We start from the raw sequence: 27,998 nt of genomic DNA, 5'->3' as shown, positions 1-27,998 counted from the left end.
TTATATGCTTTACATGGAATTGTTATTTCCTACTGAAAACATATTAAGGAAGATATGACTTCAAGATTAAACTTTGAAATCATTAAATTTTATGTAAAGGATTAGATGTACTGTTCATTTTGCTCTTTATCAAACATAACTCATTCTTCTCATGCTAATATTTTATTATAAACATTGGAAGTGCTACCTTTTACTTGAAACCTAAGGCAAGAATATTAACTTTTAATTTTATGAATAAAAGCATTTCCTTGGAACAATTGGCCTGATAACCTTTGTATTTGAAATTCAGAGATGATCTCATAGTATTCATTTAAAGCAAAAAAACTAACAATTCAGAACAGATAGCTGATGCTTTCTAGCATATGTTAGACACCTGGTTCAATTTCTGACACTGGTATTTATTTTTCTTTTTGAAGTTTTTCTTGAAAGAAAGTTGTTGTACCTTCTGGAAACATTAATAAGAAGTGGCCTACTTAAGTCAGATCCTGGTTGGCTTGAGAGAAAAGACTGACATGATTGGTCACAGAAAGCAAATTTATATAACTTTTAGTAGACAAAAGTTGAAAGCCTAAATGATGGAACTGACATTCCAGGAGATGTCGACAAGGCAGAATGGTGAGCTCAAACCAATGAGAAGTGTAGCAGGAACACAGGGCCGAGGAGACATGCTCCATAGACACTTCACGTGAAAAGGTGCTCAGCAGCCCTTTTAACTTAGTGACCAGCATGGCTGCTAAGGAAGCAAAAGCAATGCTGGGTTGACTCTCCAACAGAGAGGACTACAGACAAGGGCTGTAATTACATCCTTGTTCCATGCTCTGGCCAGATCATATCTGTAGGATTTGAATGGCTCTGTGTGCCCCAGGAGACAATTGGCAGACCAGACTAGGGACCATTCCCAATTGAAAGCAACCGGAAATGTGAGTGACTTCTCCATGGAACAGCACTTGCGAGGACTGGGGAAATTTACTCTAGAGGGTGGGGTAGGGTGGAACCTAGGGATTGTGAACCCAGAAGTTTAGTTATTTGGACCACTTAGATAAAAAAGAAGACAAAACAGAACCCTCAGAGGAGCGTGGGCAAAGAAGGTATCTTAAAGCTTAATTTCATTAGTTTAATGGTAAATATGTCCCTGCTATAGAATAGATTAAATGCGTACACGGGGTGGGGGGGGGGTTGTTTTGTTTTAAGAAATTTCAAGGCAGAGGAGCAGACTTATTCTCTTCTCTAGAAGGCAGAAATAGCACAACAGATCCACAGTGAAGGGATGCTTTCTTCAGAGTCAACAGTGGGTCAAAAGAAACTATGAGCCAGTGATAGAAAATTTAAAATACTTAATGCTCAATAAATGCTATTCTTTTCAAGTGCCAAACACTGTGCCGTGCATTTTTCATGTATTATTTAATTCTCCTAACAATCCTATGATGTAGGTACAACCTACTATCATCCCCATTTTGCCAATCGAGTTTTAGAAAGTTGAACTTCCAAAGATTACATAGCTAGTAAGTGGAAGAACGGAGTCTTAAATCCATGCTGATCAGCTTCCAAAACTTATGCTCCTAAGCAGTGCACTAAGTTTTAGAGACACTATGCAGCATTATTAATAATTCCACCATTCATGGAGTTCTCATCGTGGTTCAGCATTAACGAACCTGACTAGTATCCATGAGGACGCGGGTTCGATCCCTGGCGGTGCTCAGTGGTTGGGGCTCCAGTGTTTCAGTGAGTTGTGGTGTAGATCACAGAAGCAGCCTGGATCCCACATTGCTGTAGCTGTGGTGTGGCCAGCAGCTGTAACTCCGATTCCACCTAGCCTGGGAACTTCCATATGCTTCTGGCTCAGCCCTAAAAAGCCAAAAAAAAAAAGGCAAAAACATTTATGTTTGTTTGAGTGAACTTTGTCAAATGCCTCAAGGTAATGTACTGATATTGTTGGACTCTAGGATTTGTGGGGATAAGAGAATTATGGCTGGATGGGCATGAGGCCAAATTTTGAAGGGTTTTAGATGTCAACCTGAGACTTCAAATTTATTTTGTTTTATTGACGAGTGAAGGCTGGAATGAAATTAAATTGATATGTTAACCCCTTTTCATGCAGGCATGATATGGGCAGAATGTAAAGAAATTTGGACTCAAGGCCCCAAGGAGTACTTGTTTGAGTTGTGGAATATGCTTGATTTTGGAATGTTGGCAATCTTTGCAGCATCATTCATTGCAAGATTCATGGCATTTTGGCATGCTTCCAAAGCCCAGAGCATCATTGATGCAAATGATACTTTGAAGGATTTGACAAAAGTCACATTGGGAGACAATGTGAAATACTACAACTTGGGTGAGTTTTTAGTACACAGTCAATAGAAGTTTATAAAATGAAGAATTTTTTATAAAAATGCAATCAGCAGCAGTTTGGTCACCACTCCATTCTCAGAGAATTGTTGATTAGTTTCCAGCTTCTTCAGAGTATCTGTATCTGAAGAAAAATGCTTTCTCCTTCTTCCCTTGATATTTCTTCTGGCTGGAAACCTCTTTTTGTCCCAAGAATCATATCACTTTATCTCTGGGATGAATTGAATAACCACCAAACTTCATTGAGAATGCCTGTATTATGTCTTGGATTTATTTTTTTCCCCATTGATTAAAAGTAGTACACATTGAAGTTCCATTTCCATTTAAGGCATATAAACTATTTGGAAGCAAGGAAATCATGGAGGCTTTGGAGGGCCCCCAATAAATAATACCACTCTTCCTCATTTAGGCTCAGCCCTAAAAAGCCAAAAAAAAAAAAAAAAGGCAAAAACATTTATGTTTGTTGTTTGAGAACAAAACAACAAATAAAACAAAAAGCTAATGTGGAGGCCAGATCATCATAGGCTGGATGACATAATTCTGAGTCTATTATTAGCCAATAGTAATATTGAACCCCAGGATTAGGCAGACGTATCTTCCAGTTTCCAGACAGCAATGGACAAGGAAGTCTTCCCCAAAGAGGGGTATGGCAGAAAATGTCTGATCATGTGAGACTCCTCCTTGGGGACCAGGGGAGAATTCTCAAGAGGGCAGAGCTGAACCAAGTATGCTCTGTTACCAGTTATTCATTCCCGTTTAGCAATCAGATAAGTCTTCCACATCCCCAAGTGGAAAGTGACTAAAAGGGATAGAAAGAACTTCGGCTATTTTGCTTAGGGAAGATCTTTCCTTGTATAAACCTAGGATGAGGAAAATAGACTCCCTTTGAACACTTATTTTGAATCCTCTGATGAGACGTCAGTTAACATTCAATTGACATCTCTATGGGCTTTTTTGGCTATTTCACATAGGGATTTCTTTTTTATTATTTATTTTAATATTTATTTTAATATTAATATTTTTAGTGCATAATGGAGGGCTTCTCTACAAGGATATACTGTACAGCTCAGGGAATATAGCCATTATTTTATAATAAAATTTTTTAATGTGCAGAATTTTAAGTCACAGCTATGTATTTATATATCGTACTTATATTCAAATTACAGCAAAAAAGGAAACAGCTTTTATTAGTTTCTTGTATCCTTTCCTAATTCCACTTCTCAGCAAATAAGCAAATACAAATGCATAATTATATTTTTCCTCTTTATTACGCACTTTGCATTTTTCTTCATAATGGTTTCTTAATTAGGTTTTTGATGACCTGATGTAATAATGCCAGAAAAATTCATAAATGAATAATTACTACATTTTTATGATAAAAATAGACTTGAATGAGTGATATAAATTACTTCAGTAAGTTAAAATAACTACAAGTACTCCACAAGCCCAAAATTACATTATAGGGTAATTATAGTTTATGATTAAATAATGATATTTATTTGGGGCTTATTTTTTATTATAGTTTAAGATTAGATAGTAAATGTTACCATTTATTTAGTGACAAGCACTTTTTAAACACTGAATATACATTGACATACTGAATTCTTACCAAAGATGACAGTGACAGGAGCAATACTATCTCATTTTTAAGATGAGAAAATAAAGTTAAGTAACTTATCCCAGTTCTTCCAGTTGATTTTATTATTTATTAATTTATTTTTATTTTTAGGACCACACCTGTGGCATATGAAAGTTCCCAGGCTAGGGGTTGAATTGGAGCTGCAGCTGCCAGCCTAAGCACAACTACAGCAACTTCAGATCCGAGCGGTGTCTGTGACCTAAACCATGGCTCATGGCAATGCCAGATCCTTAACCCACTGAGTGAGGCCAGGGATCGAACCTGCATCCTCCTGGATACTAGTCAGGTTCATTACTGCTGTAGAGCCACACTGGGAACTCCTCTTCCAGCTGATTTTAGATAGATAAATAAATAGATAGATACTGGCATTTTTGTATATACTGAGAATTCCACAGTTTGAACATCTTAACCATTCTGATACACTCTGCCAGCAAACCAGGTAATTCATTTCTCAATAAATTTAGAAGCTCAAATATACATGACACTTAAAGAAGCCCTTTAAGATATGAGACTTCCATTGAGAACTGGATTGTTAATCCCACAAAAGAAGTTACCTAAATAAAAAACTTAAATAAACTCACCATATCTCTTGTCTTTGCTTTTTCCTAGCCAGGATAAAGTGGGACCCCTCTGATCCTCAAATTATATCTGAAGGTCTTTATGCAATTGCTGTAGTTTTAAGTTTCTCCAGAATAGCCTACATTTTACCAGCAAATGAAAGCTTTGGACCTCTGCAGATATCTCTTGGAAGAACAGTAAAAGACATCTTCAAGTTCATGGTCATATTCATCATGGTATTTGTGGCCTTTATGATTGGAATGTTCAATCTCTACTCCTACTATATTGGTGCAAAACAAAATGAAGCCTTCACAACGTATGTGCTTTCAGATATTTTGATTACAAAGATTGTAGATTAACTGAATGTTAACTTAGCCGTGTTCATATACATCCTAGGATAAATGATGTTTTGTGGGAGTTCCTGTTGTGGTGTAGCAGAAATGAATCCGACTAGTATCCATGAGGATGAGGTTCAATCCCTGGCCTCACTCAATGGGTTGGGGATCTGGAATTGCCATGAGCTATGGTGTAGGTCTCAGATGCAGCTCAGATCCTCAATTACTGTGGCTGTGGTGTAGGCCAGCAGCCGTAGCTCTGATTCAACCCCTAGTCTGGGAGCTTCCAAATGCTGTGGGTACAGCCCCAAAAAACAGCAAAAAAAAAAAAAAAAAAAAAATAAAAACTTTTGGTAAAGAATTCTCTGTAACTCTTTAGCAAGTGGGAGGATTTTAAAATGAGTTGTACAGCGCAGGGAAATGTGTGTGATTGGGTCATTTTGCTGTGTAGGAGAACTTGACGAAACATTGTAAATCAAGTATACTTTAATAATTAAAAAAACAAAAATAAAATGAGTTAGAAGAATTAAAAATGTAGGCACCTTCCTAATATTGGGCAATAATAGCTAACATTTTTAGGGCGAGGAACTACCTCACACACATCATTTTATGATCTCTGTTTCACAAAATAAAGGAAACTGAATTTCAGGAAAGTTAAGTGATGTGTTGAATGTTGCATAGTTGCTAGTATGGAGAAAAGCCATTGACTCTAGCATCTGAGCTCTTAACTGCTGTAACCTTGTGCTTACCAGAGACTCCTGGGACACTGACCAGAGCTGCTTCCTAATTCAATTTGTTGGATCTTTTCAATAGTGTCAAGAGTTTTGACTTATGTTCACCATGGAAACAGGTGTTTTTTTAATAAAGTGTGTTTGGAATAGATTACTCAAATATTAGATATTTGGTGTTATAATGAAAAATATTGACCAAAGTATAGCTATTATTACCCATATTCCTGTGAAGTTCAGTTTATGAGAGAAATGAAACCACCTAGGCTAAGCAGAGAGGCTTAGCTTTGGTCAATAATTATGCCTAAAGCATTGAAATTCCTACCTAAGACATGTCAGTGATTTTGGTAACATTGATAGATTTACATTGTCATATTTTCCATAAAATACCTTAAGACCCATATATTGTTTTCTATGTATTAGATATTAGCAGAAGTATAGATGAGCAGAAAATCCAAAAGGACTCTAACAAATATCACAGTTTTTATTAAAGAATACATTGAACATTTCTATTGCCAAAGTTATGGATTATTTAAATCCATGGATTATTTAAGTGTTAATATATGTGGTCATGAAGTTATGGTAGCGCTTATTGAGTGCTTGCTTGCCAGATAGTGAGCTATGTGTTTCAGGCACACAATTTTACCTCATCCTTGCAACAATCCTGGAAATAGTTATTGTATCCATTTTACAGAAAAGAAAACTGAGATTCAGGAAAAGTTAAGAATTTGCTCATGGATATCTAGTAATTTTCAAAAGCACTCCATAAACTCACTTTTATCATGGTACCATTATCATTTATTTGTATACTTTATTGTTTCCTTTCTCTACTTTTTTTTTTTTCCCCCAGAGTGGAGGAGAGTTTTAAGACACTATTTTGGGCTATATTCGGACTTTCTGAAGTGAAATCAGTGGTCATCAACTATAATCACAAATTCATTGAAAACATCGGTTATGTTCTTTACGGAGTCTACAATGTTACGATGGTCATTGTTTTGCTAAACATGTTAATTGCAATGATCAACAGTTCGTTCCAGGAAATAGAGGTATAAGCTCTATGCATTTGTATACTGTGTGCCCACATGTTTTAACTATTCCAGGGATCAACTCAGCAATGGTAGTGAAAGGATACTGTTTTCTCTTTCTTCTTTTCCTTTTTTCTATACTTCTTTATAAACTTTACATACACTATAGAATATCTGTACTTTTTACATACTTTATATGTGGTAATCGAGTAAAAATCTTTTTGTTGTTGTCTTTTGTCCTTGTAGGGCTGCACCCACGGCATATGGAGGTTCCCAGGCTAGGAGTCTAACAGGAGCTACAGCTGCCAGCCTATGCCAGAGCCACAGCAACACCAGATCCGAGCCACATCTGCAACCTACACCACAGCTCACGGCAATGCTACATCCTTAACCCACTGAGCAAGGCCAGGGATCGAATCCGCAACCTCACAGTTCCTAGTCGGATTTGTTTCCACTGCACCACGATGGGAACTCCAATCTAGTGAAAATTTTAATGCATTGCTTCTGAACACAACATCTTGTGGTGTGGGGGATACTAAGGTATAAGAAGGAGAAATGTTGTGTGATTCGTTATTGCTATTTTAAAACCCTTTAGAAATACTATATCAGCATGAATTTATATTTATTTCAAAAGGTTATTACTTACAAATATCACTATTCTCCAAATCTTATTTTGAGTGATGGTCAAACTTGACCCTTTCTCAAATTTACAGTGATAAATTTTTATTCCAGAAATTTTGATTTGTGTCCCAAGTTAGATATCTAAGTAGTGGTCTGCTGAAGAATAAAAAGAGTGAATAATTTTTCATAGAGTTTTTCAGAATATGGGAAAATACGTTTATACTTCAGTGTATTTATAAACACATGCAGGTTTTAAGATCTGTAGTTCTCTAAGCCTGGTAAAATTTTAGGCAGATTTAGCAAAAGAGTGGGGGTACTACCTTAATATTCTTGAAAAATCTTTGAGCTGTCTTTGGGGTCTGAGCATCCCAGTAACTCTGTGTATGCATTTCCTTGCTGAACTGTCATGTTTATTTGCGTAGGATGACGCTGATGTGGAATGGAAATTTGCAAGGGCCAAACTTTGGTTCTCCTACTTTGAGGAAGGAAGAACTCTTCCTGTTCCCTTCAACCTGGTGCCAAGTCCAAAGTCCCTGTTTTATCTCTTACTGAGGCTTAAAAAATGGATTTCCGAGTTGTTCCAGGGCCATAAAAAGGGTTTCCAGGAGGATGCAGAAATGAACAAGGTGACTTGACATGATAATTTAAAATTTTATTTGATAGATCAATAGATAGATTTTTTTTCTTTTTATGACCATACCTGCAGCATATAGACGTTCCCAGGCTAGGGGTCAAATAGGAGCTGCAGCTGCTGGCCTATGCCACAGCCACAGTGACAACAGCTGCAGCTTGTGGGAATGCTGGATCCTTAACTCACTGAGTGAGGCATCCTCATAAAACACTGTGTCAGGTCCTGAACCTACTGAGCCACGATGGGAACTCCTATTTTTAAACACTGAGATCATTATAACCACTATACCACATTCCTTTATAAAGAAGCAATCTGTGATGGTATGTCCATCCATTCCCAACTGTATTCACTTAGCACAGAAGTCATTTGGCTTATGTCTTTATTAGGAGCAAACTGGACATTTTCTACTTAAAAACTTAGGAAGCATTCATGAAATATAACTAAAATAATGCTTTGTGCGAGTTGGATAGGCACTGGAAGGGAGAGCTATTCTGGACCCCCATTTTTGCTGTTGTTGCTACATGTCCCTCACTTCACCTCCAATTTAGACTACTAAGTATATTTATAATATCTCAATTTATACAGTTTCAGTATTGTGTACCTTCAGTTTATACAGCTAGCTGATTAGGACTTGACCTGGTAGACTCTTAAATAAAAATAAATTTAAAAAGAAACATCGAAAAGTTCAGAAATCAATTGCTCACATGTACTGTGGGAGACCAGGCATGGCCTTAAGTAGTTCAAGGAAAAAAAAAAAAAATCTAGGGAGTTCCCATCATGGCTCAGCAGAAAGGAATCTAACTAGCATCCATGAGGACACAGGTTTGATCCCAGGCCTCTTTCAGTGGTTAGGGATCTGGCATTGCCATGAGCTGTGGTGCAGGTCACAGACGTGGTGGCTCAGATCTGGAGTGGCTGTGGCTGTGGCACAGGCTGGCAGCTGCAGCTCTGATTCGACCCCTACCCTGGGAACCTCCTATGCTGCACCTGCGGCCCTAAAAAGACAAAAAAAGACCAAAAAAACAGAAGTGTGTGGAGTACGTATGGAATGCTTGTGGAATAGAGGAGGGTGGGGAGGCTACTGCAGGGGTCAGAATTCTTCATCCTCGAGTAGCTCTGCAAGACTAGATGCCTCTAGAGGAGGGGGCCGGAAGGGGACAGGTACGATGTGGTGTCTCATGGTGGGGATGTGAAGGGGCTGGCTGCTTCATCAGTAGCAGGACTGAAGGTAATAAAATGAATATCTTTATAATTGCCAATCTAGATAAGGAAACACATTTGCCTTTTTTTTTCCCTCTCTTCAAAAATAGGAAGGGAGGCAATGGGAAAAAGTTGCAGGTGGTTAAATTTTAGTTCTACCTAAAAAACCAATTTGTAACAACAAGATCTGCTCAACCAAGTGGTGGGCTGTCTTAGGAAATAGTGAGCTCCCATCCTAGTGAGTAATCAGTAAATGCTGGATGACCAACTTTAGGAATTTATAGATTTTCCTACACTGGGTGGACACTTGAGCCAAATGATTATAAAGGTTCCTTGGAATTATGATATTCTATTATTGAATAAAAGGGAAATGTTGTAATTCCTGCTGTATTTGCTGCTTCCTACCTGGGACTTTCAAGTTAAGCTCCCTGAGCTCTAATTTCCTCAATTGTAATATGGGAATAAAAATTACATCCACATTGTGAAAATCAAATCAGATATATATGTAAAAATGCCCTTTTTAAAGTTATTAGGATTATTTTATACAGTAGTTTTGGCAAAATATGCCATCTTTGGTGCTCTCCCAGATGTATAACTTACAAAACTTAGTGGGTTGAGTGGCAAAAATTTCCCTCACTTAATGTTATTAAGTGTGTAGTTTACAAGTGTGGGTGGAACTGCAACCTAAGACAATTCATGTCCAAAGGAAATGTCTAAGTTCTTCCCAAAGGGAAGGCTCCTAAGAGAGTATGTTTCTCTCATTGAAACTTGATGGAGAATTAGACCAGATGGCTTTTAAAATATAGAATAGAGTAAAATTCGTTTTATAATTCCAAATATACAATTAGCAATGGTACTCATTTTACTTTCTCTCTTTAAAAGAGAAATGAAGAAAAGAAATTTGGAATTTTGGGAAGTCATGAAGACCTTTCAAAACTATCACTTGACAAAAAACAGGTAAGATCACGTTTGAAAGTATGAAGCCATGCATCTAATCAGGCTTATCTTCTCCGAGAAGAGATCAAATGTTCAGAAGCAAATTCAAGAAACAGTAGCTACATTAAAAAAATTAACGATTTTAACCATGCTCAAAGGATCTGTTATTGAGAGGTGAAAGTAAGCCTCTGTCCAAATCATCAGTAAAAAGAATTATATAGGTGTTTAAGACAGATATTAAACACATATTTTGGGATACTTATGGGTAATGGAATTTAGGACTTATAAGATAAAGAAGGAAAAATTAAAATAAAAGAGGGATCTGTCAAGGACCTGAACTTAATTCTTGGCCGCTGTGGAGACTATTTGCACTTAGCAGGGCCTCCTTACTTGTCAGTAATCAAGAAGCTGTCAAAAAGGGCACCCTGAGAATTCAGTGGCTACTGGAGTCAGCACAGCTTATAATGAGCAATGTGCCCTGGAGCTGCATCAGCTCCCTAATTGGGAGTGGTAAAATCCTGGATGAAGAGGACTTTTGCTTTATCCTTATAGCAGGCATATAGGAGGGGCCCAATAAATGCTTATTGCTGAGAGAAATTATGAGTGAATTGATTAGAAGGGCAATGCATCCGGTGGGATTTGCATTCAGTTGCCTATAGTAAAAAAACAAAACAAAACAAAAAACCACAACAAATAACATTCATGGTGGTATAAACAAGACAGTTGTTTTTCCCCTTCTCATTTAACTCTCCAGAGTTGGCAGTAAAGGGCTGTTGTTAGGGGGGAGTCTGAGTCTCCTGGATTTTGGTCATAGTCAGATGCAAGATGACACCTCCAGACATCATACCCACTTCTCAGGGCATGAAGAAGGGATGGGGCAAAGGAAAAGTGGGCTGCCAGCTCAGTCTGCCACCATCTTCAGAGATGCCTCCCAGTAATTTCTGTTATTCTATCTCATTAGCCAGAACTCTGCTCCAGGGCCACCTCGTGGGACACAAGTGCCAAGGAGAGATGCTGTTTTGTTTTTTTAAGCTAAGTAGTTTATCTCCTCCAACAAAATAGGAATGCTCTTAAGTATTGATATCGTATTGATATAGTAAGAGTATTCAACTAAGTAGTCAGAAGACTGGTATTTCATCTCACCTCTACCACTTTAGCAACTTCCCTGAATCTTAATTTCGTCATCTACAGAGTAGGCAAGATCAAGGTGTACAGCCCATCACACAAGATTGTTTGGGAGATTCAGCTGATGTTTTGTAAATTACAAACACTGTTATACGGATATGAGTATTCATTATAGAGAAGCAGCTTTTTGTTACTTGACTATAAATCAATTTTTTTCTAAAATAGGTCAGTGTAAGTTGGGTTTTATAGTTTCCAGTAAGAAATTATTTGTGCTGAAAACATGATGAGTGCATAACTATAAACACTGGACAAACATTAAAAAAAATTCAAGTGGATCAAAATGCCTTTTTTTCTTTAGGATAGAAACTATAGTATCTTTCAAATCAAGTAATTTTATTTTCTTTGTAGTTTCTCCAAAAATGTAGAAAATAAAATGTTTTAATTCTATGAAAAATACATATCTTTTAAACAAGACTTGGGCTACTTTACACTTTCTACTAGCATTTATTTCAACCTCAGATTAAAACAAACTCTTAAAGAGCAATATTAAGCCCGCAGTATCTGACCTCTGTGCTAGATCAATAAAATGTTGATTCCAATGTCAGTTGAACCTTCTGGAGACCCTTTTGAATGACTATTAATTATAATAGCCACAGAGATGCATGGCTCATATTTTCTTTCAAGAAAGAGCCTGCTTCAAGGGGTTTAGTCAGTGGACAGCCTCCAGTTGCAAGTATCTTTGGGAGTCCCCTTAGCTCTCCCTCTGCTGGCTGAAAAATGCACAACCTAAAAGGTGAGAATTTCGTTTTATTTGGTAGACCAAACCAAGGACTTGAGCCCAGGGCACCGGGCTCTCAGATATCTCTGAGGTACTGCTCCCAAGAGGTAAGGGAGGAGCCAGGATATGTGAGAGTTTTTGCAGCAAAAGACCAGGGAGTCAGAAAGTCAAAAGATTACTGTTACCTCGGGAATCCACATCGTGGCACAGAAGAAATGAATCTGACTAGTATCCATGAGGCTGCAGGTTCAATCCCTGGCCTCACTCAGTAGGTTGGTGAGCTGTGGTGTAGGTCGCAGACGAGTCTTGGATCCTGCATGGCTGTGGCTGTGGCTGTGGTGTAGGCCAGCACTTGTAGCTCCGATTCCACCCCTAGCCTGGGAACTTCCATATGCCTTGGGTGCAGCCCTAAAAAAAAAAAAAAAAAAAAAAAAAAAAAAAAAAGCTTACTGTTACTTAAAGGAAACCAGATTTCTCAAGTGAAGGAATTGAGCACTTTTCTATGTATGGGAAGATACAAAAGTCAGGGCCCATTGAAATCATCCTTCAATATGCACCTCAGCTATCTGGGGCCAGAATCCTATGCTTTCTCATCGCCAGTCTCCTGAGGGTGCATCAGTGGAGGAGGCGCTAGTGGCTGACTGCTGGATGGCAGGAATCCTGTTTCCATCCTGAGCCCCCTCTGGTTTACTGTTGGGGTGGCGTGATGCGATGACTTGATGGCTGCAGCATCCTTTATTTACTTATATGGCAGGCAACATTTTTGCACTGACACCGCCATGTCCATGCTCTTTAGGTCCTGGCCAATGCAGGACCCCTCCTGGGGCAGGCAGCCTGTGCTGGAGCTCCCGTTTGGGCTGGCTGACTTTCTCAATCTTCTTTCCTTTTCCTCTTTCATAGGTGAGCCAAGCCTCACAGTCTGTAAGCCTTTTCTGCCTTCTGCTCCCACTTCCCATTATCTTTCAGAGGCATGATTCTGAATACATTTCATACTTCTAACTTTGTCTTGGCATTTGATTTCTAGAGGACCAAATCATCACAAGTGTCTATTTTCCTTTGCCATCTAAGTTTGCAATGAACAGAATTGCGGCACATTTCACATCTTCTGCTTTTGCTTGATGCATTAACTGTATTTCTGTGAAAATGTTTTTTAAAGCAATCATTTCCAATCATCTTTGCCTGTTGTTGCTGGGATGGTTTCCTGGAAGAGGTTCGACATTGATATGTACTCAGAAAAACTGTCATGGTGTGTTTTTCTTTACCCAATTTGCATGGCTCTTGCTCATTCTTTTTTATAAAGTTTACATCTAAAATGACAGTTTGGGAGTTCCCTGGTGGCTCAGCAGGTTAAGAACTCTGTGTTTTCACTGCTGTGGCTTCGGTTGCTGCTGTGGCATGGGTTCGATTCTTGGCACCAGAATTTCCATATGCCATAGGTATAGTCAAAAGTAAAATAACACAGTTTAGTTTCTGTTTCACTGGGATCTTCTTTCTGACTCCTTGAAGTGGTTAGGTTGCATAAAACTTTCTTCACAACTGCTTCCTTCACATCTGTTCCATTTACCCTAGAGCAATCAGTCAGGTGAGCCACATAAAAATACTTTTTTGAAACAAAGTAAGCAGACCTTTTTAAAAATATTTTCTGTAATATCCCTCAGCTCCAAAGGTCACTGACTTAGGTGGTTGCTAGCTTTAGCTTTTAAGGTATACAGTCTGAGAGTTCCTGAGTGGCACGGTGGGATCAGCAGCCTCTCTGTAGCACCAAGATGCAGTTCCATCCCTGGCCCAGCACAGTGGGTTAAAGGTTCCAGTGTTGCCACAGCTGCAGTGTAGGTCACAACTTCAGCTTGTGTCTGATCCCTGGCTGAGGAACTCCATGTGCCATGGGGTGGCCAAAAATTTTTTAAAAATTTAAAATAAGGTATACAGTCTGAAAAGATGGCATAATGTAATAGTCAGCTTTTGCCATACTGCATTGTGTGTATAAACCTGAAAATGCCAAAGAACTTCTTGAATATTTGTGTTGTTCCAGCTCTAGAAGAGATCAACTTCGTGTTGCCAGTTTCAGAGCGGGTTTTACACCCCAGTCAGTAGACCAACATGGAGCATCAACATATCATTTTAGTACTTTGGGTCCATTTTGCCCTGGATTGAATGAGATGTGAAGGGTTTTTTAAATCAATTACATATCCAGGATCTATACCCGTTAACTTTTAATTAGGTCAGTCAGGTCATCATTGTATCTGATGAAGCAATTATACATTTAGTGGTTCCAGTTTGTGACTATCACCAGAGCCACTTCTCCTGATGATTTTGTACAGATTGCCTATCCTCTTCTCGAGGTCTATCGAATTAAAAATCTCTGTATTGGGGCCTGGAAGTGTGTATTATTAGTAAGTCCTTAAAAGATTCTAGGAGTTCCTGTCATAGCACAGTGGAAACGAATCCAACTAGATACCATGAGGTTGCAGGTTTGATCCCTGGCCTCACTCAGTGGGTTAAGGATCTGGTGTTTCTGTAAGCTGTGGTGTAGGTTGCAGAAGCAGCTCAGATCCCACGTTGCTGTGGCTCTGGCGTAGGCTGGCAGCTGTAGCTCCAATTAGACCCCTAGCCTGGGAACCTCTGTGTGCCACAGATGCAACCCTAAATATCAAAAAAAAAAAAAAAAAAAAGGATTCTAATGCTCATCTGGTATAGGAATCACTGACTGTTTCATTCTCTGAATGACTTAGTCATGAACATGGACACATTAGTTAAAAGCAATATTTAGCAAAATATCTCTAGAAAAAAACAGAACAGCTTAGGAGTTCCCGTCATGGCTCAGTGGAAGTGAATCTAACTAGTATCCATGAGGATGCAGGTTCCTTCCTGGCCTCACTCAGTGGGTTAAGGATCTCGCATTGCTCACATCAGTGGGCTGTGGTATAGGTTCCAGACACTGCTTGGATCTGGTGTTGCTGTGGCTGTGGTATAGCCCGGTGGCTATGCTCTGATTCCACCCCTAGCCTGGGAACCTCCATATGCCGCAGATATGGCCCTAAAAAGAAAGAAGAAAAAGAAAGAAAAGAAAAGAAAAAATAGAACAGGTTAAAACTAACCATAAAATAGACCTAAAGCCACAGGTAGATATTTGCCCTTCCTTATAGTAATAAGAGCTCTTGACACTTGTACCAAACCAACTGTAAGTCAAGCTACCCATTCTCCCATTCTACACACCTTCTGTCTTTAATCCTCATGCTAGCTCTAGGAAGTAGGTAATTTTCTTTCCCCCTATTTTATACAGGAGAAACTAGAGGATAAAAGAGGTGAAGTGACTTTCTCCAAGTCCCATTTCAGACAGTGACAGAGCCAGTATTCAAATCCACATCTGCTTGATTCCAAAGTGAAAGCTTTTTTTCTACCCAGTTATGTCAAGAGTTTCTTGCCCTCTTTGGAGGTTTAAGTTCTGCCAGCATTCGAGAGATATTCTGTGCAAGTCGTTTTACATGTAGACATGTTTTTTTTGATGTGTTTGTGGGAAAAGGTGAGCACGACCACTCTTACTCCTCCGCCAGCACTGTACCGCATGGCATCACGTGCTGACTGATCATATCGCCTGTACCTCTTGAGGTCCTTGCTTTGATCCCACCTCAGGCCATTCAAGGCTTGTGGGGAACGGGAGACTCCCAGAACTGTTACTATGTCCAACAACATAAAAAACTCCGAAGACTGAGGCTTACCTGTTCTTTTAATGAATAACAAACAAGTTTTTAGTATTCCTAACTCCAGTCCTATAGTAAAGCTGCAGCAAGATGAGAGATGCTAATATTAAACTAATCACTAGGAAGTGAAAGAAGCAAACATAAAGAATGCAGGATATATGAGGGAAAAAAAGGACAGGTGGTTCTTCATTCAGAATTGGAGGATTATTTGCATATTAGAAACAAAGCTTACACCCAATTCTTCCTGCTTCCACTCGAAAGCTCTCCTTTCCCACTTTCATTGCATCATACATGTCAGTACCATCTATGAATATCCAAATCACTAATATTTAAATGATATTCATATTGCCAACTGAATTCCCTTGACCTCCCAATCTATTTTAGTAGCTGTGCATCAAACAAATATAAATTAGAATTTTCTGCCACCAAGTGGCAATAATGCTTCTTGCACCTTTGGTTAAGTTTCTTTTTACATACTATTTTTTGTGTATTACTCAATTTTTAAACATGTATTTGTTGAATACCTACCATACATTAGAAACTATGTTATTTTTGCACCAAAATTCCTATTTCTTTCTCTCTCTCTTTTTTTTTTTTTTTTTTTTTGATTTTTAGGGTCGCATCCACAACATATGGAGGTTCCCAGGCTAGGGATCCAATCGGAGCTACAGCTGCTTTGCCTACACCACAGCCACAGCAATGCGGGATCCGAACCGAGTCTGTGACCTACACCACAGCTCATGGGAACGCCGGATCCTTATCTGCTGAGCAATGCCAGGGCTCGAACCCACAACTTCATGTTTCCTAGTCAGATTAATTTCCGCTGTGCAACGAACGACAGGAACTCCCAAGTTCATATTTCTTTAGCCACATAAAAATGATACAAATGAATTTATAACTGTTTAGACCTATACCATTTGTCTCTACTGGTGGTTCCCAGTGACAGGTGATTTTGAATTCACACTACCAGCGGTCTGTGGTAAATTTCTAATACCCAGGGACATTCTTGGCTGTCATAACTAGAGAGAGGAGCTGTTATTGGCATCAAGGGGGTCGAGGCCAGGGAATCTGGCAAACATTGTAGAAGGATAGAATCCCCCACAATAAAGAATTACCAAGTGAAGCAACCCAGACAAAGGAAAACAGCATAAGATATTGCTTACATGTAGAATCTAAAAAATGACACAAGTAAACTTATTTACAAAACAGAAATAGACCCACACAGACATAGAAAACAAAGTTACCAAAGGGAAAGGGAAAGTGAGGGAAAGGGGAGGGAGGGATAGATTAGGAGTTTGGGATTCACATGTACACACTACTATATATAAAATAGATAACCAGCAGGGACCTACTGCATAGCACAGGGAACTATACTCAGTATTTTGTAATAACCTATAAGGGAAAATAATCTGGAAAAGTACATATGTAGGTCATGGCTGTGACTCATATTTGATTTCTGGCCTACAAATTTCCGTATGCCAAGGGTATGTCCAAAAAAGAAAAAATCCCAAAGAAATATAATTTTTCACTTTCTTATTGCCATGAACACCATTTGGATGTGTTAGTGGCCTCTAATGAAAGAAGAGGACATCAAATTAATGATTTGCAACCTTGAGGCTGTGTGCTTACGAATAGATGGACGTAATGCACAAAGAGTCCTTTGTCTAGAGCTTGTCTCTCCGATTATGAACCTGTCTTCACCCTCCATCCTTTATCATAAAAAACTGGGGGATGGGAGTTCCCTGGCGACCTAGTGGTTAAGGATCCTGCATTGTCACTGCTGTAGTGTGGGTTTGACCCCTGGCCCAGGAACTTCCACATGCTGAGGGCATGGCCAAAAATAAATAAAAACTGCAAGATGAAAGTGAGCTTGACTCTGGTCATCATGTTTAATAATGTCTTTACAGTATAAATCATAGTTTGAAATCCAGGAATAATATCTGATATAACATCATTGTATTTTATAATGTCATAATAAAATGAATAATTATGTTATTTTAAGATCAATTAAATACTAACAATATTATTAAAAAGATATTTGCATTTGTGGCACAAATACATAAATTAGTAAGTAGGATTTGAAGGATCATAGGGGTCAAGAGAACACTCCTTTCCTTGTCAGAAGAGATTACAGAGTTTCAGCTTCTCCCCGAGTCCTAGTGTTTCATAGCTAACTTGTGTCAGAGCCAGATTTGAGCAGTCCAGTGCTCGTCTAGAGAATCCAAGCTGCCTCTCTGGTTGATTTGGTCAATCGTATAGTTTTATCTTAATTTTTAAAAGTTAATGTAAAAAAACCTGGACATTTTGCTGACATTTGTAGAGAGGGTGAAAGAAAAATGGAAATAGCTACAAGAAAAAGGACACTCTCAGTCCTTTTTATGTCTGGGAAGTATTATTTCATTGTATATGTACAACATCTTCTTAATCCTGTCATCTGTCAATGGACATTTAGGTTGTTTCCATGTCTTGGCTATTGTGAATAGCGCTACAATGAACATAGGGGTGCACGCATCTTTTTGAATGAAAGTTTTGTCTGGATATATGCCAAGAGTGGGATTGCTGGAGCATATAGTAGTTCTATATTTAGTTTTTTGAGGAACCTCATACTTTTCAAAGTGGTTGTACCACTTTATACCAACATTGTGGCAACATGGATGCAACCAGAGATTCTCATACTGAGTGAAGTAAGTCAGAACGAAGAAGACAAATACCATATAATATAACTTATGAGTGGAATATAAAATATGTAACCAATGATCCTATCTACAAAACAGAAACAGATCATGGACAGGGAGAGTGGACATGTGGTTGCCAAGGAGGGAGGGGTGGAGGAAGTGGGATGGACAGGGAGTTTGGAGTTTGGCGATGCAAACTACTACATTTGGAATGAATAAACATTGGGGTCCTACTATACAGCACAGGTAACTATGTCCAATCTCTTGGGCTAGAATGTGATGAAATATGGTGTGAAAAAGGAACATATATGTGTGTGTGTGTGTGTGTGTGTGTGTATATATATGTATAACTGGGTCACTATGCTGTATGGCAGAAATTGACATAACACTGTAAATCAACTATACCCTAATAAAAAATAAGGATGCTATATAAACAGTACCTTTATAATTATATATTGCTTTTTTGAATCTTATAGGCCTTGTCATATTTTTTCTATTATTATAACTCAAGCAGATCATAAAATACCTTCATTAAATACCCAGAACATAGCACAGCACCTTACATATAGAGGACACTCAATACATACCTGTTTGGTGGATGAATGTATGTATAGCTGTTTTAATTCAACAGGTGGCCATCTAAAGCATCACAGCATTAAAGTTAAGGATTTTATTGAGTCTCATTGAGCTTTCCCTGCAACCACTTAGATATCATTGAGAAATATAAATCATGGCTGTCTTAGTAAATACTTTTAAATTTTCTTTTTCCTTGGAAAACATTGTGCATCCCCCCCCAATACATTTGTAGATGCCATGTTTTGCTAAGTTTCTTCTATTTATTTCTTTGTAAATCCATTTTTCCTTTTAGAAAATGCCTTAAAGAGTTTTTTAGTCCTCTTCTTAGCATGCTAATATGGTACTTTACCACCTCTCTTGCAGATTGCTTTAACTTTGTTATTTGCCTATCCAAGAAAATATATTATTTGAAAAGTGCTCCCCAAATAGGATACTATACAGATCCTAAAATTCAAATGGATTTATTCACGCTTTCTTGGCACCTGAGTCCCACGCCCCAACAAAGCCGTACCCTGGTGTTTCTTCAGGTTTTTTGTCACAGTCTACTGCAGGTGTGGATGGTGCCATCAGTTATGCTGGCACCATCCATGGACTTCTGAGATCCCTCATCAGTGGACTTCTGAGATCACCATCATTATTTTCCCAGCCTGTTTGGCTCTTCCACCTCCAAGGGTGTATATGTGAAAGTGTTAAAACATGACTCTCATGTCAACATAATTGACAGCCACACAGTCTGAGTCCTTAAACAACCTCTAGGAGCTACTCAGAGGTGGAATACACCCAGAGTGTCTATGATTTGCCTTGGAATACAGAATATCAAGCAAACTAAGTTAAAATGGCACTATATTTAGATAAGATTATTTATATATATGAGGCCTTACTTGTTCACATATGTAACTAATAAAATACCATCACATTATTTAAAAATTAAATAAGAATCAATGTCAAATTCTTTTCAAATTACAGTTTGGGCACAGTAAACAATCAAGTATAAGGAGCTCGGAAGATTTCCATTTAAATAATTTCAATAATCCTCCAAGACAATATCAGGTAAGCATGAAATTTTAAAGACATGAGTCTAGTTATCAGTAATAATTAGGAACTCCAACTGTGATTCTCTAAATGCAAATGACCTATTATGATATTTGTTCACTATCAAAAAGTACACTAATTCAAAAAATATATATTGAGTAACTACCATGTACCAGGCACTTTCTAAGTACTAGAGCTATGTAAGTAAACAAAACGGATTGAAGTTTTGCCATCATGGAATTTAGAATATGCATGTTCATTGTAAAAAGTCTATCTTACAAAAAACATAAAGAGATTGAAAATCATCTCAAACCCCACCACTGAGAAATAAAGATTATTTACTTTTGGTGAATATTCTACCAGATGATTATATGTATGTATATAAATGTATATATATTTTAATATTATAGAAATGTATATGTAATATTATATGATGAGTTAATAATACTTATATAATGATTAATAATTTTTTTCTCCTCATAAAATATATATTCATATCAATTTTGATGGATCTATAATATTCTTTTGTACAAATAATCACCTATTGATGGACTTTTTTTTTTTTTTACTATTACAAGTAGTACTACTATGAACATACTTATCTATGTACCATTCTTAGAGTAAGTTCTTGAAAGTGGGATTTTACTGTTTACCATTAAATTTGGGGCTTAGGTAGTAAGATTTGATTAGCTATGTATCCACCCAGGACCCCCAGCATATGTGCTAAGCTTCTTACTTTTCATGAAAAGTATGTAGAAAAAGCAACATCTTTATGGTAGAAGCCCAGATACTGGAGAACTACTGTTACATTGAAACTAAATTATTAGAAAGTATAAATTCAAAACTGTCTGCATTTCTCGATAATGGAGAGGAAAAACCATAAATGAGGGTGCATTTGCTTAATTTTCCATTTCCATGTGCAGAACTGTACAATTTTGACCCAGCCCAGCTTAAAGGCTGTGTCTTGACTGAATATTGTTCAAGTAAAAATACAAGCAATGAACATAGAGAGGTAGATGTTTACTCTAAAACTTATTCTTTTCTCAAGAGCTAACTTTTGAGTCCTTAGCTCTGGTGATGTGAAAATTCCTTTTTAAAATCTGGAGATGGAATGCATTCCCCTCTGGATAAATCATCTTATTCTTTCATAGCTGTCCCTTCTAAAGTGCTTACTGAAGAGAGAAAGACTTGGAAACTTATTCCAAATGAGAGATTTATTGTTAACATAAAACTAAGATGGATTTCTCCTTTCTCTGTCTAGAAAATAATGAAGAGGCTCATTAAAAGATATGTATTACAAGCCCAGATAGATAAGGAGAGTGACGAAGTGAATGAAGGTGAGTTGAACACAGGGACAAGCAGCCCCGGAGCCTGAGCCAGGACCTGGGGCCTGATGCAGAGCTGCCGCAGAGCTGAGGGACTGCTGGAGAGGAGAGATGGGCGTGGGAAGGGCGAGTTTCAAGGGTATGAGAAGACAGTATCTCGCCAACCATCAATACTGCTACATGCTGGGGAAATAGACTCTTTCTCCACTGTTGGGGACAGGTGCTGCTCGCTAGATAAGCAACTATAGTCATCCCTCATTTTTTGCAGGGAGATTGATTCCAAGACCTGTGCAAATACCAAAATCCACAGATGCCAAGTCCCTTGTAGTCCCAAGTACTACAGTCCACCCTCTGTATTCGCAGATGCAAAACCCGCAGATAGGGAGAATGATCGGATTGTGTTATTTCTGTGGGGGGCTTGGAGGGAGAAGGAAGTGGTTGGGGTTGGCGAGGGCCATTGCTCCCAAGCCCTGTAACATTTGCCACCTGTTTCCCTTTCACTTACTTAAGGAAGATGTTTTTTCTAAGTTTTCTCTATGAATCTTTTCTTTGACCAAAATACTTAGCTGAGAAAAACAGAAACCTGCCCTGTTAAAAAGTGTTTCCCTTTGAAAGGATTCAAAATACAGATATGTATGGAATTAAGACTGCTTTTAATCTATCCCAGAATCACTAGTTTCTCTATATTACTAAATATTTACAGTTGACTTCTTATCACTCTTGTTTTTCAAAGGGGAACTGAAGGAAATTAAACAAGACATCTCAAGTCTCCGCTATGAACTCCTTGAAGAAAAATCTCAGAATTCAGAGGACCTGGCAGAACTTATTAGAAAACTTGGGGAGAAATTATCAATGAGGCCAAATCAAGAGGAAAGCAATAGATAATGCAAAGACTTTCTTAAAAATTCATATTTATTTGTCCACTTGAAGCCATATTATTTTCTGATTTATTTTTTTAAGTGCCAGTGTAACCACCTTTTAAACAAGAGAAAGTTCAAAGATAACTTGGGTCATCCTATCCTTTGGGACTACTATTTAATATTTTTGGTGATTAAATTTCATCATTCAGGCTAAAGATTGCAGTTTATGATGAAAAGTATGCACAGTTGTTTGGTGCTTGTTTTGTAAACTGCTTTTTTGGGTATGACTATTGTGATGATGTGTCGCCATGTAATGTCTGCCTGGGAATCGTTTCAGCTGGCTGGGGTAGACACACAGACAGTGGTACTTCCTGTGATGGTGATTTCAGGCATTTCAGGCATTTTCTGCTTTGTGGATCCCTTGATGGTGACGTCTAGACTTGAATTCTAGAGAAAAATAATTTCTTGCCATTTAGAGAACACTGTTTAATCATCTCCCCTAGTGAGCCCCCACAGAATATAATTGATAATGTCTATATAAAATGGGGTTAAATCCTTCCTAAATTTTCTGATTCATCTCTTTGAAAATACTGCACTTATCAATGAAAAAGTGCTTCCTTTACCAAACTCTGGAAGCATAATTCAAGAGTGTGTGTGTGTGTGTGTGTGTGTGTGTGTGTGTGCGCGCGCGCAAATGTACATGTGAAATGCTTGTCCTGTTTTCTCTTGCAGCCAATATAGGAACTCAAAAGTGCTCTTTATGTTGTACTTTTTATCATGACAAAAATTATTGGCCACATAATTGGAGAAGTATTAAAGCCACAAACAATTGTGGTTATTTGGTCCAGTTATAGCACAATATTGTGCCATTTCCAAGGGACTTTACAGGTGAATTCCCACATTTGGCATCAAATGTAAAGGGAAAAAAGTGCTGAGGGAATTTGCTAATATTTACGTGTTATTCTCAGGATGTCCTACCCTCATCTCAGAATATAGAAAATAGGAATTTGCATTCATGAGCATTTACCAAGAGGTTGCCATTACTTATTGATAATGTAAGACAATATCTAAAACAACTAAAAGGAAAAAATGAAGGTTCACCATTCAGCCACCCAAAGACTGTCAACATTGAGATGATGCCAGGCATGGATTGGAATTGCTGCTTTAAAAGAGAGGCTTCAAATGCAAATGTTTAATTTCATTTTGGATAAAATGGTCAGAGAATCTGTTTAGCCCCAACTTCAACTGAGTTTAAATCAGAAACACCTTTATGTAACCAGATAAAAATATAGCTGAGATTTTATATTCAGTGATTTTGTATTTATGGGTACTACTTATGGAGAAGTTATTTAGTGATACAGAGAAGGTCTGTTTTCAAATGTTTTGTGATGATATTTGATTCAGAAATTGTAAAAGTCAACCTCATACCCTATGTACTATTTGCAAATTAAAATAATCTAAATACACAAAGTGTGTGTGTTGTGCCCTGCAAGAGACTGACCACCATGCCAAGGAGCACTTTATGACAGCAAAATGGGCCCGAGTCCAGAAGATTCTAGAAAAGATGTTTAGATTTCCCAGTGTCTTTTGAGTGGGATGACTTGACAAGATATGTTTTAGGAAATGCAAAATGCATGACTATGGATGCCTCAGTAAAAGGCACTTAGTCAAGTGTCACCTGTTGTTGTTTAAAATGAGTATGTCCTGAAGTCAACATATTTTCCTCAAAGTGTAGATGAACTGACATCTCTTCTAATTTCCTTTTAACTGAAAGATGGAAAAAGAAACCAAGAGTATTTTCTAAGAAAGGCTTTAAAAATTCCAGTAAGAACTTAATTCAAGGCATGTTGGCAAATGATGGTCAAAGCAGAGCCATCCTTCAAAAGTCTCAAGACCAATGCCTTTAAATTCTGCATTTATGTTGGGTCAGCTTAACCTTTTTAAAATTAGGTGATTAAGAAGTTTAAATGTTTATCCAAACTACTCTCTCTCCTATTTCTTCTCTGAGATTTGGCACATTCTGGAAGTTTGGGTACCATAAGCAGGACAGAACAATGATGTGTGATGCTCTGACCATATAGCCACTCCCTGAGGCTAAGCCCTGCCCACTCCTCATGGCAGACCCACCACCAGTGACCAAAATGAAGCCTTGGTTTATACATTACTACCTAGTTTTACTCCCCGCTGTTCTCCTTACCCTGAAGCTGAGAAATAGCACAAATTCAACATGATTTTACTAGGCATATAAAATGAACCCATTCTACTGTTGGCTTAAAACTTTACCAGGGATTGAAAGGAATAGCAAATGAGTCTGTCCTCAAGGATCCTTCAACCACGTAAAGAAATGGGACTTAATACAACTATAAGAAGTGTTTATCATGCACCTAGCATGTGCCAGCTACTGTGATAAATGCTTTCCATGTGCTATATAATTTGATCTAATTTAATGCTTATAACAGCTATATGAGGGAACTATTATTATTATCCTCATTTTAGAAATGAGAAAACATTGGCTCTTGGTGGCAAAATAACTTGCACATAGGGTAAGTTTCAGAACCTTGAAGGAAACCTAGGCCTGCCTCACAGTGGAGGCCTTGAACTTACTTGGGATCTTGACTGGCTATTTTGGAGTGTGGTTGTCTCATATTACAACTTCTAGGTGAGGGAAAATGTGCTGTACCTGAAAAAAAAATTTCCATTATATACCAGTCCAGGGACACACAATCTCATTAGTCAAAGAAGGCTATGGGCAAAGAGAAATTTGGCTTCAAAAGGATTGCAGATATATTGGATAAGCAATGAGATCCTGCTGTATGTGATGGGAACTATATCTAGTCACTTATGATGGAGCATGATGATATGTGAGAAAAAAGAATGTATATATGTATGTGTGACTGGGTCACCTTGCTGTACAGTAGAAAATTGACATAACACTGTAAACCAGCTATAATGGAAAAAAAATCACTAAAGGATTGCAGATATTTAAAAAAAGAATAAAAGATGGAGATGCGGATCAAGAGGTGGGGGTAGTGTGAGCAAGGCCAAGAGCTGGGCATGAGTATGGGACACTAATGGATAAATAGTGAAGTCAGTGCTGTGACATGGCAAGGAGAACAGACTGACTTTATTTGGACACTCTATCCCACCCTATTCCAGTATGAAAGAATCTTATCACTGTGTGAATAGTAAAAAAACAAAACAAACAAAAAAAAGTAAGTTTTCAATGAAAAGGGAGAGACTATGAGGTAGTATTTGCCAACCAGCCAGCTTGGCTTACACATGCCTGATAGACCCACTAGCCCAATTTCCAGCTTCAGGCCAAGGCAGAGATGTTTCTTCTGGTGCCACCTTCTAAGTATGGTTTGCATCTGATTCTAACAAGCACAGCCTCCGTGTTCACTCTGAAACCATCCTTTGTCATCCTGTTCCGGGCAGGGTTTATGAAAGTCATGGCAGCCTACCTCTGGATGTGAGGTCTGCATTGTAGTTAAATCTCCTCCCTTTGATGTAGAGTGTGCAGGTGGAGTCATGAGAGAAGCAGAAAAGGATATGAATTCCTGACCCAGACCTTTGCATTATACGTATCTAAGCAGTTTTCCAAGTGAGCAAGTTCATCAACAGTTGTGTTGGAGTACAGCTCAGTATCCGACTAGGGATGAAATTTGAAAGTTCAGCTAAACATCTGTTTTCATACAAAACGCTGATATATTCTGAGTCTTTTATATGTGAGTAGCTGAGGTTAGAGATTCACCATGAACTCTGTGAAAGACAGCACATTAAGGAAAGTGCATTTTTTTTCTTAAATCATTAGAATGTAGAATGATTGACTGAAGTTTCTTCGTTACTCTGTATTTACAGCAACAACCATATACGTTTCTGTGGACACTTTCAAAAATGAAATTGAAGATTCATAAAAACACTCCCTACAAATAAAAGTCCAGGACCAGATGGCTTCACAGGCGAATTCTATCAAACATATAAAGAGGAATTGGTGCCCATCCTCCTTAAACTCTTTCAAACGGTTGAAGAAGGAATACTCCTAAAGACATTCTATGAGCCACCATCACCCTAATTCCAAAACCAGACAGAGATACTACCAAAAAAGAAAACTATTGCCCAATATCATTGATGAATATAGATCCAAAAATTCTCAACAAAATCTTAACCAACCGAATCCAACAAATCAAAAAAATTATACACCATGACCAGGTTGGGTTCACAAGGATGGTTCAACATACATAAATCAATCAACATCATACACCACATTAACAAAAGAAAAATAAAAAATCATAATTATCATCTCAATAGATGCAGAAAAAGCATTTGACAAAGTCCAACACCCATTCATGATCAAGACCCTCACCAAAGTGGGTATAGAGGGAACATTCCTGAATATAATCAAAGCCATTTATGATAAACCCACAGCAAATATAATATCAATGGGGAAAAACTGAAAACCTTCTCACTCAAATCTGGAACAAGACAGGGATGCCCACTCTCACCACTGCTCTTCAACATAGTTTTGGAAGTCCTAGCCACAGCAATTAGACAAACAAAAGAAATAAAAGGCATCCATATAGGAAGAGAAGAGATTAAACTGTCACTGTATGCAGATGACATGATACTATACATAGAAAACCCTAAGGACTCAACCCCAAAACTACTTGAACTGATTAATAAATTCAGCAAAGTAGCAGGATATAAGATTAACATTCAGAAGTCAGTTGCATTTCTGTATACCAGCAATGAAACATTAGAAAAGGAATACAAAAATACCATACCTTTTAAAATTGTACCTCACAAAATCAAATACCTCGGAATACACCTGACCAAAGAGGTAAAGGACCTATATGCCAAGAACTATAAAACTTTAATCAAAGAAATCAAAGAAGATGTAAAGAAATGGAAAGATACTCCATGTTCCTGGATTCGGAAAATCAATATTGTAAAAATGGCCATACTACCCAAAGCAATCCACAGATTCAATGCAATCCCTATCAAATGACCCATGACATTTTTCACAGAACTAGAACAAACAATCCAAACATTTATATGGAACACAAAAGACCCAGAGTGCCAAAGCAATCCTGAGAAACAAAAACCAAGCAGGAGGCATAACTCTCCCAGACTTCAAGAAATACTACAAAGCCACAGTCATCAAAACAGTGTAGTATTGGTACCAAAACAGACAGACAGACCAATGGAACAGAATAGAGAACCCGGAAATAAACCCTGACACCTATGGTCAATTAATCTTTGACAAGGGAGGCAAGAACATAAAATGGGAAAAGAAAGTCTATTCAGCAAGCATTGCTGGGAAACCTGGACAGCTGCATGCAAAGCAATGAAACTAGAACACACCCTCACACCATGCACAAAAATAAACTCCAAATGGCTGAAAGACTTAAATATACGACAGGACACCATCAAACTCCTAGAAGAAAACAGAGGCAAAACACTCTCTGACATCAACATCATGAATATTTTCTCAGGTCAGTCTCCCAAAGCAATAGAAATTAGAGCAAAAATAAACCCATGGGACCTCATCAAACTGAAAAGCTTTTGCACAGCAAAGGAAACCCAAAAGAAAACAAAAAGACAACTTACAGAATGGGAGAAAATAGTTTCAAATGATGCAACTGACAAGGGCTTAATCTCTAGAATATATAAGCAACTTATACAACCAACAGCAAAAAACCAATCAATCAATGGAAAAATGGGCAAAAGACCGGAATAGACATTTCTCCAAAGAAGATATACAGATGGCCAACAAACACATGAAAAAATGCTCAACATCGTTGATTATAAGAGAAATGCAAATCAAAACTACCATGAGATACCACCTCACACCAGTCAGAATGGCCATCATTAATAAATCCACAAATAACAAATGCTGGAGGGGCTGTG

The 27,998-nt window shown here is 38.0% G+C and overlaps 1 protein-coding gene across 3 annotated transcripts in view; it reads left to right on the top strand.

Annotated features, from left to right (window-relative positions):
- Nucleotides 1-23,557, top strand: part of TRPC6 (transient receptor potential cation channel subfamily C member 6) — a 106,417-nt gene extending 82,860 nt beyond the window's left edge. The window contains exons 6-13 of one of the 3 annotated variants that reach the window (XM_003357256.5): nt 2,099-2,332; nt 4,595-4,859; nt 6,457-6,652; nt 7,675-7,878; nt 9,966-10,040; nt 19,841-19,924; nt 21,168-21,243; nt 21,965-23,557. In XM_003357256.5, the coding sequence (XP_003357304.3) occupies nt 2,099-2,332; nt 4,595-4,859; nt 6,457-6,652; nt 7,675-7,878; nt 9,966-10,040; nt 19,841-19,924; nt 21,168-21,243; nt 21,965-22,116 (1,286 nt within the window). In that variant the 3' untranslated portion in view covers nt 22,117-23,557. Of the gene's footprint in view, nt 1-2,098; nt 2,333-4,594; nt 4,860-6,456; nt 6,653-7,674; nt 7,879-9,965; nt 10,041-19,836; nt 19,925-21,167; nt 21,244-21,964 lie in introns of those variants that run through there. The other 2 variants (XM_021062700.1, XM_021062701.1) reach the window with 2 other exon arrangements.

Source organism: Sus scrofa, chromosome 9 (assembly GCF_000003025.6).
Source record: "Sus scrofa isolate TJ Tabasco breed Duroc chromosome 9, Sscrofa11.1, whole genome shotgun sequence".
Taxonomy (NCBI): Eukaryota; Metazoa; Chordata; class Mammalia; order Artiodactyla; family Suidae; genus Sus; species Sus scrofa.
The sequence above is the reverse complement of the archived record's forward strand: the minus strand, read 5'-3'. Positions and strand labels throughout refer to the sequence as shown.